At 47.4% G+C, this 12654-nt stretch overlaps 1 protein-coding gene across 1 annotated transcript; it reads left to right on the forward strand.

Moving 5' to 3' along the window:
- The first annotated feature begins 479 nt into the window (after positions 1-479).
- On the forward strand, positions 480-5691 carry LOC140906307 (lymphocyte antigen 6E). Its single transcript, XM_073329977.1, has 3 exons — positions 480-577; positions 4550-4669; positions 5483-5691. The coding sequence occupies exons 1-3, from the start codon at positions 526-528 to the stop codon at positions 5689-5691; spliced, it is 381 nt and encodes a 126-aa protein (XP_073186078.1). The 5' UTR covers positions 480-525.
- Positions 5692-12654: the final 6963 nt, after the last annotated feature.

Below are 12654 nucleotides of genomic sequence, written 5' to 3' on the forward strand. Positions count from 1 at the left end.
ACACAAGAATGGTTTGAAGAAAATGTAACAAAAGAATGAAACCCTAAACTCCCCGCCTAATTAAAAACAAATTCTCATGAGCCTTCCCTAGTCTGAGATCCAAACCTTTCATGTTGTAGGACATAAGCCAAACACTAACTGAAGGGATCAGGCAGAAACTTCCCTTAGGGGGAGGTTATTTTTGTCTGCTATAGGTTTATTTGCCCCTTCCTCTGAAGCAGTGAGAAGTGACCACTGTTGGACCCAGGAGGATGTTGGCTACACCACTGGGCAGAGTCAGTCTGGCAAGTCACATGCTCCTTTGTAAAACAGGAAAATCAGGGAGGGGAAATTCCAGCTGTATTCTTAACATGACCAGACTCCTTCCCACACACCCACACTCATCAGCCTTGTGTTGTGCTCCATGTGACACCCCAAACCCTAAAATTACCATTGCCATAGTAACCTAAAACAAACACCACCGAGCTATAAAACCTGCCCTGGTGCTGGTGGTGTGGCTGCCCTTGTGCGAAGACTGTAGTGAAGATGAAGGCTTTTCTTTTCACCCTGCTGGCTGCAGTCCTGTGCGTGGAGCGAGGTGAGCTAATAATTCTTCTATGCTAGAGAAAGAATATGCAGATGAGAGAGAACCCAGTTTAGACATGGCAGGGACACAGGGAGATTTTACAGTATCGGTGGTAAAGATTCTACAGTTAATGCACTGACACGGCCTTATCTCTTGGGTTGGATCCCTCCTATATCCCAAGGCGTTCTGTCCACCCCCCCCCCGTCCCCCCGCTTGCAGGACTGAGCCATTACACAGTAACTTATCAAATTTAATAAACCAAAAAATAAATGCATGCAATGATTAAGCAGTTGAAAATGAGTAATTTACACAATCAGCTATAACTTCTTGCTGCCTGGCTAAAGGTTGGATGCTTTCAAGGGGACTGTTGTTCTGCACCACCTGTTCTGATCTCATCTGCTTTTAAAAGCTAAAGCCCTGACCCTGCAAACACGTGCACATGTGAGACGCTGTATGCGTGTGAGTCAACCCATTGCAATCATCAGGACTATTTACACCCTAAGGTTACTCCAAGTAGTTCTCCATGTAGTTCTCCTGCTGATAATCGCTCACCGTAATTGATCACTCTCATTCTAGTGTGTATGGCAACACCCACTTTTTCGTGTTCTCTGTGTATATCTATCTTCCCACTGTATTTTCCACTGCATGCCTCCGATGAAGTGGGTTTTAGCCCACGAAAGCTTATGCTCAAATAAATTTGTTAGTCTCTAAGGTGCCACGAGTCCTCAACGTAGTGTATTTGCAGAATGGGAACCAAGGCTGGGCTGAGTCTGCTCAATGCCTGGATAGGGGGAAAAGGGGCCTCTGCAACATGTTTATATGTTATAGCCCATCTGGAGCAACCTGTGAAGAAGATGCTCTGGCGGCTGCTAACCCAAGAGTGTTGCAATTTAAAGGGACATCATCAACGAAAATGGTCTGACCTGTTTCTACAGCTGTTATCGGTGACCCCTGGGGTTACTGTAGCTGCGATTAGACAGAAAAAAAACTGTCCCTGTGTTTTTCAGTTTGTTTACTTTGCACCTTTGACAGCGCTTTATGTAGTGCCAGATTCACTCTTTCACTACTGGGGTCAGCCAGTTTGCCCTGTTCTATTGTGAGTCTTTCACATCTACGAGGAGAGAAAACATGTTAAAAGGTAGCAAAATGTCATTATAAACCCACAGATTTTGATAGACTGGATTCAGGTACAGGGATAGGACCAGAAATGAATTTTAACTCCCTTTAAAAATGGACTCTGGGTTCGTCTTCAGAGAAAGCTGCATTGGTTTAATTAAAGGTGTGAATTTCAACCAATTTATTTAAACTGCTGCAAACCCCTATATGGCTGCCTTCATTTTGGTATAAGAAAGACTTATATTTCAATGCAGCTTAGGTTGATTAGGAACAGGTTTAAACTACCCTGAAATAAGCCCCTCTTAAACCAAAATAAAAGCATCCACTCAGGGGTTTGCAACTGGCTTAAATAATTCAGTTGCAAAGCCCTGAGCAGGGGGTTGGACTAGAAGACCTCCAGAGGTCCCTTCCAACCCTGATATTCTATGATTCTATGACTCAATTTAAAACCAATTTAAGTTAAACTGGTGCAGCTTTCTCATGTAGACAAGCCGCTAAGGTTCAGGTTAATGATGCCCCTTACACTAACTTACTAAGCACATCATGTGTATTGTCTCAGGTATAGTAGATGATCCTCTATGGGTCACACAGATGTGTCACTACAAATGCCTCTACTCGCACATGGTAGCAAATGTTTAGAAAACGTCTTACCATTCTTGCCCCCAGCCCTTCACCTGATGAGATGAGAAAGCAGAACAGGCTAAGACAAACAGTCCCTCAAGTTGCTCTCAGTTAGCTGAGGTTCTGGCCCAGACATCAGGAGCGGTTCCAGTCTCTTGGGAACCTCAGTGGGAGGCAGCCAGGTGGTGTCTCTCAAGTAGGAATTCACTTGCCAGCAAACAGGTTGCTCTTAACCAAGCCCCAGTGTCTATTTCAGCAGATTCCTGGCCAGGCTGTGAGTTGAATGTGTTGTTACCAGGGCTTAAATTCAGCCAGAGCTGTCCGGAGCAGAGATCCAGTAAATATTTTCAAATATTGACTCCAGCCTGAGGCTGTTGCGATTCTCAACCAGAGGTCTGCAGCCCTCTGGTGGTCCGTGAGACAGTTTCAGGGGATCGACGGGGCCCTGTGGCTGAAGCCCGGAGCCCCAAGCTCCAGCACTCCCCACAGAGCAGAAGCCCCGAGCCCCAGCGTGCTTTGTGGGGTATGGGGTGGGGGCATGATGGGCTCCGGAAAATACTCTATGGCAGCATTTCTCAAACTGGGGTCCACGGACCCCTGGGGGTCCACAAGGTTACTCCAGGGGCCCCGTTGGCCCCACTGATCAACTCCTCCCCCTCCCTCCCAGTGCCTCCTGCATGCTGGGCAACAGCTGTTCAGCAGCATGCAGGAGGCACTGGGAGGGAGGGGGAGGAGCGGGTTGGGGACGCGCTTAGGGGAGGGGGTGGAAAGAGGCGGGGAAGAGGAGGGACAGGGGCGGAGTGGGGATGGGAAGAGATGGGGCAGGTTGGGGCCTTGGGGGAAAGGGTAGAGTGGGGGCAGGGTCTGGGGTTGAGCGGGGAGTTTGGGGGTCCCCAAAATTTTTTAAATCAAAATGGGAGTCTTTGGGTTGCTAAAGTTTGAGAACCGCTGCTCTATGAGAATTTTAAGCCCTGGTTGTTACCCTTGCTTGGCCACACACACTGCAAATGCCCTTTGACCTCACAGTAAGTCTCCCTTAATCCTTTTAATGGGATTGTTGCAAGACTGCCTTGTTCCAGACAGCACCAGGAATATTCCTTTTATCCTCTAGCATAGGGGCGGGCAAACTTTTTGGCCCGAGGGCCACATCTGGGTGGGGAAATTGCATGCAGGGTCATGAACGTAGGGTTGGGGCAGGGGTTTGGGGTGCGGGAGGGAGTGCGGGGTGTGGGAGGGGGTACAGTGTGCAGGAAGGGGCTCAAGGCAAGGGGTTGGGTACCTCCCCCAAAGTTCCCATTGGCCATGGTGAGGGCAGCGTGCAGAGACCTCTGCCTCTGCTGGGAATTGGTCCTGCTTTGAGCAGGGGGTTGGACTAGATGACCTTCTGGGGTCCCTTCCAACCCTGATATTCTATGATTCTATGATTCTATGATTCCCCTCCTCCCCCAGGGCCCGCAGGGAGCGGCGCAGGGCCCATGGCACGCAGGGGGTGGTGGGCCCGGGGGCTCGATCCAAAGCCCTGACGAGCTGGATCTGGCCCACGGGCCATAGTTTGCCCACCCCTGCTCTAGCGACACCTCTCCCAAGGAACTCCCTTCAGTTTGACTCTCTAATCACACATCTAATTTTCTGGGCTATATTAAGAGTCATTCATGTCCCTACAATGCTTTGCAGATGCACTGCCCTATATAATGCTAACCGTGATGCTCTCACAGGAGGAGAAAGCTAATTAGCTTTCCCCAAGGAAAGACAATTAATAATCGGCAAGGAGCTGGGAAATAAGGGCCTCACTGAGCTCTGCTTTCTACAGACTTGGGAGCTGCACTTGGGAGGTCAGTCATTCCTGGCAGAGAAAGAGAGATTGTTGTGGGATGGAGGCAGAGATGGGTCTGAAAAGAGGGTCATCTGAGATGCAGAGTTAGATCATTGGCTTGTGTGAGTCAAGGACGTAGATGGAGAAGGCAGGGCGGGTAGAAACATGGTAAGTAATTGGGGCATATATTTGCAAATTTTCCTTCTGGTTGAAATTGTTCCTAGAATTCCCTGACCAGACAAATTAAAACCAAAATTTCTCGTGCATTTAATTTCAAATAGAAAAAGTTTGCTCTATTTTGGTCCCTCTCCCCCCCTCCTCCTTCCCCCACCTTTTTTCTTTCCCTTTTCCAAAAATGGAAACATTTTGGATCCTCTCCTCTGAAGAGGACGTTTCCGCAAGCGGCTAAGCTGGGTTGTGTGCTCCTTTTTCAGCGGCCTCCTTGTGGTGCTACACATGTAGCGACGAGCCCTCCAACTGGAATTGTGTTACAGCGACTAAGTGTGCAGACACTGACAAATACTGTCTCACAATATACGCAACTGGAGGGATTGGTGAGTACCCGGAATTACCTCAATGCGGTTTTCCCTCAGTCTCTGCTCACCACGGTGTCTGAGTGACAGGTTATCAGTTTATTTAGGATGCAGGTCACTCTGTCTCACCCCCATGCCAGCGAGCTGGATTCTTTCGTCCTGCTTCTGAAAGGATGAATAATCACTCAGGAGTGATGAGCATAGCACATGGCCTGGGCCTTAGGAAACTGTAAATGATCCAAGAACCTAAAAATCCACAAAAACCTTGAGGGCTGGTGTCCCTTTAATCCGCCTGGGACGTTGCCAACGAATCCTTGCTCCCTGGTCTGCTACAGGTGCTGTGCCTTGTCTCAGCTACAGGTCAAACCTATGGGGGTGAAGCACATGACAGATCAGCTCTACTGACCAGCTCTGCCCTGCACGGGTATCCACACAACAGGCCTCAAACCCCTGCTCCCCCCGCATGCAGTGGGCTCAGTTTGAATCCCGGGAAGGAGTCTCTGCCTTGGGGGTGGCCTTTCTTTTGGCTGTTCCGCAGCCATAGTCAGGGCTCTGGAGAGGATGTTCCCAGGCAGGTCTGTGACTGCTAGCCAGAGACGGGCGATTGCTGTGCTGACTGTCCCCAGGGCACGGAAGAGCAACAATGAGCGCGAGGCCGGGCACTTCCTAGCAGATAAACACTGGTTGGGTTAAAAGCTGGAGGCAAAACTACCAATCATGCCCTCTCCATTGGCGCTTGTTGCTTAGCTACTTTAAGACCATTCTCTCCTCTGCTGGAACTCTGGGGGGGCTCTTTGATAACAATTCTCTTCTCTGGTTTTCTTTCCCCTTCAGGTGATAAAAAGGGGCATCGCATCACCAAGAAATGCTCCACGGTGTGTCCCCAAACAAACCTGAACCTCGGGGTAGCCGCCATCTCTACCTCCTGCTGTGAGCATTCCTTGTGCAACATCAGCGGGGCCAGCAGTGTGAAAACCAGCTACAGAGTGATGGCCACAGGCATCCTGGCCAGTCTCATCTACGTCCTCAGAACAGGACTGTGATGGGGCCAGAAAAAAAAAGAGGACTTGCCATCCCAAAGAACCAACTTGGGCTTCCTCAGAGAGATACCAAAAGCCTTCTGTGCAAAGTTGCCATCCGAGTTAACACTGCCCTGTCTCTTCTGTGTCACCTCAGATCCCCTCAGCATAGGGTGACCAGATGTTCCGTTTTTATATGGACAGTCTCGTTTTTTGAGACTTTTTCTTATATAGGCGCCTATTACCCCCCACCCCCTATCCTGTTTTTTCACAGTTGCTATCTGGTCACCCTACCTCAGCAAGTAGTTTCTGTCTAATTTTCTGCAGTGCTGTACCCTGGGGATAAGAGCACTGCCCTCCCTCACCAGGGGGTTGTGAGGATAAGTGCATTAAAGAGGTTACGCTGATGGAGGCTAGATACACACTGAAGATTTTATCTATCTATCTATAGCTAGTAGCTCCGCCTCCACCTTTTGTTTAGCAGAGCCAGAGTCACCTCCCACACACTTGGTGTTGATGACTTGGGATGCTCAGCAGAATGGTGCTGCCTGGATGGATGTGCCGGCTCAGGGGAAAGGCACCATATAGCGCAAAGTACTAACACTTGTTCCATCCTCTGTCACAGGCCCTGTGTCATTTCCCTCCTCATTCCCCCAGCACTGTCTCTTTACTGCCTCTCCTCACACTCACACCACGGACAGCTCGAGAGCCTTCTCCTCTGCAGCTCACTCACCAGAGCAGCCTCTCTGTGTCTCTGAACAGACCTTTACTCCCACGTCTGTCCCCTTACTACCTTTCTAATATTAGCCCCAATGAATGAATGAGTGAATGAATGCATGCTTGGCTGTATTCACCTACACTTTGTTCCCATTTCTTGTTCCTGTAATTTTTCCCATATAAGCATTTACTGTCTTGTATTGCTTCACCCTGTGAAAGCCCATTTCGATACATTTTGTAGGACAAATGCTGGACAAAATAAAGTGTTTTTTTATTCTACCATGGAAGCATCAGTTGTGTTAACTCTGGGATAGCTGGAGAAAACAGCCCTGCCCGGTTGGGAGCAAAAAGATCCGTGGTCTAAGTCTGTGCATGACATTTCGGCTTGGAAGAATTCGATTTTTATTGAGCAATGTGGGTAAACATCTATTGCACTGTCCATACATAAACCGACAAAAATGATTTCCATTGATAATAATAGACATTTACAGACAGGCAAAGCAAAACAAATGCTGCTTGAGAACTTAGTTTTTGAATTCGGGCTATTTAGGTTGTATATTTTGACAGGGGATGTTGACGATTTGTGTTCTAATGGTTATAAAGCTCTAATTTTTTTGAATCTCAGCATCTCCTGTCATTAAATAATTGTTCTCTGAACCCGTCCCATTACCTGACCCTCCCCCCATAATTCCCTGCAACTGTGAACATGTAAATAGATAAAAATCGGGGGGGAAATGCTTAAAAATAAATGTTGATATCATCCATCCAAATGATAAAAAACACAAATCCAGTGCCGCCCAGCCTAGTTAGAGTGCAACTTTTCTGAATTAGCTGAACAGCAACTTGTCTCAGAATCGGTGAGCCCCTGGGTGCCAGCTGAGGTGGCATCGCATAGCTATATTTTTAAAAACTGTTTTTTCTGACCGTTCAAAAGTGATGTCAGAAGGAACACAGCCTCCCAGGCTCTTCCTGAGCCATCCAAGAAGTAGAGTGGTGAGGCCTGAAGGAGTTCAGACTCCATAGGTTTGTCTCCAGTGCATTGGGAGGTCTGATTGCCGCTTGATTCTAGGTAGCCGGACTAAAAACAGCAGAGAAGACGCAGCAGCACATAGGTACGTACCCACAGGCTCTGGGCAGGCTAGTACAATTTGTGCTGATGCCTGGGATAGCACATCTTCACTGCTATTTTTTAGCTTGGCTAGAGTAAATCTAGTGCAGGTCTGCTGAGCTGAGCGGCAATCACACGTTCGCTTGCAGCGAAGCCATGTCCTAAGAGTTACAGGTGGAAGTAGGCCGGATGGCTTTGTGACTGAAGCACAGGCCTGGGAGTCTGCAGATCTAGGCGCTATTCCTGGCTCTGCCACAACCTCCCTCTGTGACCTCCGGCAAATCACTGCACCGCGCCGAGCCTCTGTTTCCCCATCTGCAAAATGGGGATATTGCTACTTCCCTACCTCACAAGGGGGCAGGGACGCCTAGTTCATCACTGTGTATAAAGGGAGTTCAGAGCCTCCAGTGGAAGTTGCTGAATAAACAGAAAGGCTCATTTTAAGGAGGAAGAAGGGCCTGTCCTTGCACTCAAAGGACAAATAGTCCGGAGTGTTTGAGTGTACCTTGTAGGCTGCCCTGTGTTTTCAGTGGCAATGGAATTACCCACAGGACCCCTCCCTTGCAGCAGAAGTTTGCTCCAGAGCTTTAAGCTTCCATTAAAAATAATTAACATTCTAGGCTACATTGTGGTGGAGAAGGTCTTGAAAGCATGAACTGAGTGAATGTGAATTGATGGAGGGAGGTCTGCCTGAGTCTGCAGACAGCCTGAAAAAACCTGCTCATGGAGGATGTGAGCTTCAGGGTGTGGACTCGGAAATGTAGGAATCACTGTGTAAATGTCAACACTGTTAACGCTTTCACTGCTGATGACTTTACCAGGAACATCCAGCTAATGTGCTTATCCACCTCCCACCCCACCAAGTGCCAGGTTCCCTGACAACTGCCTCCTACCTAGCTTCTTGCTGAGAGCTGGCTCACTCGCCTCTCACTGGGGAAACCTCCCAAGGCGCTGCAGGGCCATGGCCCAGCTCCTATTACAGGGCCGGGTAAGAGGTAACCGGCCCCCAGTTCTATACAGCAGTGGATGGTGAACGCTCTCCTACTGCAGGGGATATATACACACACATATCGTTCAGGCCGCCTTTTTGCTTCATAAAAAAGTAAACAGGGCACAGTGCTGTTTTTCCTTTGCTGGTCTCTGTTACTTCCTCACGTTTCCCCAAATGCTTGTGCGCCCCTGAGGTGAGATCCTGTCCGAACTGGGGGTGTGGGAGGAGTTTGTGGCCAAATTCACCCCAACGAAGAAAATCTCCTGTGTGGATCGGGACGGGGGAGGGGGGACGCAGCAAGCGGACGGGAGATCGGGGTCTCTTGATTTCTTGAATGAGAAGTTTTCTTACTGGAAGCCTAGATCGGGTATTTGGAGGCAGTGCACAGGAGTTGGGCCTACAGAAGTCTCTGGGCCTTAATGAAGGAGGAGCTGTGGCCCACGATCAGAAGAAGGGGTCGAGTGCTTCCCATCATGGGTTCTACTCTTGGTGCTGCCCTTACTGGCTCTCTGAGTTCACAAACAGCAGCAGCAGCATGGGGATTGGGCAGAAGAAGCCATTACAACCCCCCCCTTCCACTCCCAAAACACAGACCAGAAGACTTCCCCAAAAACAAGAGCAATGTGAGCAGCATTGTCAACCCCAAGCGCTGGAAACTCATGACTCAGTCCTATGAGATAATGAAAAGGGCTTAAAAATAATAATAAATGTTGGCAAGAAAACTGGGCAGAGAAACTGGATTAGCCTAAACCAAAAAGGCCACATTGATCTAATCCAAGAAATGTGGAATTACGTTTGTTCAGAACAGAAAGTGGAAATGGAAATTAATGAACCAAAAGAGCTGTGTCAGATATGAGGCCTAATTGGTGGACAAAATAGTGAGGGGGTGGTCTCTGTCTCCTATCACTCCCTTTCTGGGTCCATAAAGAAAGAGACTTTGGTGGGGAGGGGGGTGGGAATATGGAAGAGGAGATGGAGACTATTGAAGCCAGATTCACCATCATGGCTGCCATCCCCACCATCTCCTGGGCCTTCCTCAGCCTGATCCTGAGAAGTGACCTGACCAGAATGGGCTAGAGAGAGGGACCAGGTGGCCTACAGGCGATACATCCAAAAATCCAGTTGATAAAGTTTCAGTTGATACATTTTAAACAGCTCTAGTGTCAAGGAGCACCTAGAGCAAGTGATGGGCACTTCTTTCTACTCACTGTGTCTACAATGAAACATCCATAAATAGCTTCCCCCTTTCTCTAACTCCTCCCATTTTCCCTATTTAAATCCCGTTTTTCTCCCTAATTAATCCCACACTCCTAGATGAACATATCTTCCAAATATTTGTAGACTGGTATCATTCCCACCCCTTCCGCTTATAGATCCCCTAGTCTCTTTAACTAGCCTCATTAGTCTTTTCGATCCTTCTTCCTTGGTCAATCCCACTCCCTCCGATCATTTGTGTCCCTCTTTTCTGAATGCCTTCCAATTTATCTACATCGTTCTGGTGTTGGAAAAGTGAAGATCATATTAAGATCACAGAAACATACAGGAATTGCCAGATGAGTCCAGACCAATTTAACTGCCCGAAATCCAGCTAAGAATCATTTACACACAGCAAAGTTGTCATCTCTAAACTCCCACAGTGTGCAGGAGACAAAAGCTGTCTAATGGGTATTTTAAGTTTTAACACCTGAGCTGAGTCAGGCAATAAGACACTTTTGCCGAAATGGCACCTGCTATTTCTGTAACTGCCAATGGATGATGCTAACTGAATGAAATGTGAAATGCTCCATTATCAGAGTGTTGGCTGGTTTTGCAGGGCAACATATGGACTGCAGAATGGCAGTGGGTGGCGATTTGACCTTCTTTTTTGATTTCTTGCTCTGAATAGCGAGCAATAAAAGGAGAATTTAATTTGTTGTCAGTGTGGAGGCCCGAGGGCTTTGTCTTAGGCGATCCCAAATATACCGACACTGGGTGGAGGAATCTGCATTCATTGACATTGACTGTCCCTTTGCTACGTGCAGCCCTCACCCCTCATCTCCCCAGATCACTGTGTAGTTTGGTTCTTTCCGCTCGTGTGTTTCCTCCCCACTCCAATCTTGCAGCAAATTTGAACACATTTATCCCCAAGAAATATCTGACCAAACAAGAGGCGAAACAGCCAAGAAAGGAGCAGAAGGCGGCTTGGATTGGAATTAATTAATAGGCAGCAGGTTTAAAACAAACAAAAGGAAGTATTTCTTCACACAACGCAAAGTCAACCTGTGGAACTCCTTCCCAGAGGATACTGTGAAGGCCAAGACTATAACAGGGTTTAAAAAAGAACTAGATAAGTTCATGGAGGATAGGTCCACCAATGGCTATTAGCCAGGATGGGCAGGGATGGTGTCCCTAGCCTCTGTTTGCCAGAAGCTGGGAATGGGTGACAGGTGATGGATCACTTGATGATTCCCTGTTCTGTTCATTCCCTCTGGGGCACCTGGCATTGGCCACTGTCGGAAGACAGGATACTGGGCTAGATGGATCTTTGGTCTGACCCAGTATGAATGTTCTTATTTTCTTATGGATGGGCATGAAAGGCTGGAAAACCTTCCCAGAGCCCAGCGCTGGGCCACAGCCAACCACAAGCATCATTCTTTGGAGTGTGATAGATGCTTCTCCCTTGAGACCGATGTGGGTCTGAGGAGCACAAGCAGCTTCGCTGCCATGTCCCCAAAAGCCACTGGTTCACACTCACCAACCAAAAGTACAATTATTATTTTTCAGCGAATATTTAGTTAAATTTAAATAGCTTTCCATCAGGAACTATTTTTCTTGGTGTAATATGTTTCTGATCATCAGGAAAATACCCAATAAAGACTCTTTTTTTTTTTTTGGATCCCCACCCCCAATAATATTGACATGGGGCTGTTTTATAATCCCAACAAAACAAGACAGGACATGTCATGCTGGGTCAGAGGTCCTGCTACCTTCTGCCTCGTGCCTGATACCACCCTGAAGGCCTGGAAAGTTTCCCAACACACATACTCTTTTGAGGTTTGGTTGTTTAATTGGTGCCTATCCTTGCTCCAAGTTTCACAGTCGGAGCTGTTGGGAAACAAGAGATGTCCATGCCTGAGTCACACAGGGCCCAAATTTGGCATTATTAATTAATGTAAGAGTGTGTGCTGGAAAAAGGGCATCACTGCTAAATGGCTTACTCACATATTCCACAAGTGAACTCATGGCTGTAGGTGGAAAATATTCAGAAACATGAATATTCAGTGGGAGAGAGAAACCTGAGGTCAAGACTTAACAGAGACATTGGGGATGATGGAGAACAGCAAGTTAGACAGTCCTTTGCAAAGGGATAGGGCACAAAAAATTTCCAGTGCAGTTTTGGGTTGTATGTGCATTGACATTTCGACCATGGGGCCATGACTCCACCTCAAAGAAGAGATAAGAGAATCAGAAGAGTGAAGGGGCAAGCAAAGAAAATCATAAAGGCCCAGAAAGATTCGGATGTTTTAGTTTAGAGAGAACAGAGACAAGAGGGGCTGTAACAGGGGTGAACACAATATTGAACTACTCATAGACGGTCAGTCAGGTGCTTCCATTTACCCTGTCACAAATATATTTCCTGTGTAATTATTCTTCTAAACGTTGTTTTTATTTTCATGTTGATTGGTCATCTTAATCACATGGCAGGATGCTTTAAAAATCAAACCAATTGTATCTTCAAAATGACCAGTTTTGAAACTGAAAAATTTCGTTGATGAAAATGAGACCATGGGAAAATAAATGCTTTTAGATCAGACAACGTTTCAAAAAAGTTTTCTTTCCCGGTGGTTTTAAACCTAATTCTCCCATTCCCCCTTGCATTTCCCTCACTGGCTGTGTGGTGTGGATGCTATCAGCAGAAAGCTTTGAAGAAAATGCAAAAAACAAAACCAGCCATTTCCCCCAAAGGCACCTTCTAAAACAAAGCATAAGGAAGAAACATTCTCACAGGCATTCCCTACTCTTTCGTGGGGCATAAGCCAAACACTAACTGAAAGAATCAGGCAGAAGCTTTCCGTAGGGAGAGGTTATTCCCTGTCTCTCACACAGACACACACCCATCAATCTTGTGTCCTATGCTATGGCTCACACCCCACCCCCTCAAATCATCATCATCCTAGTAATGAAATGCAAA

The sequence above is a fragment of the Lepidochelys kempii genome, chromosome 2 (assembly GCF_965140285.1).
Source record: "Lepidochelys kempii isolate rLepKem1 chromosome 2, rLepKem1.hap1, whole genome shotgun sequence".
NCBI classification, from domain to species: domain Eukaryota; kingdom Metazoa; phylum Chordata; order Testudines; family Cheloniidae; genus Lepidochelys; species Lepidochelys kempii.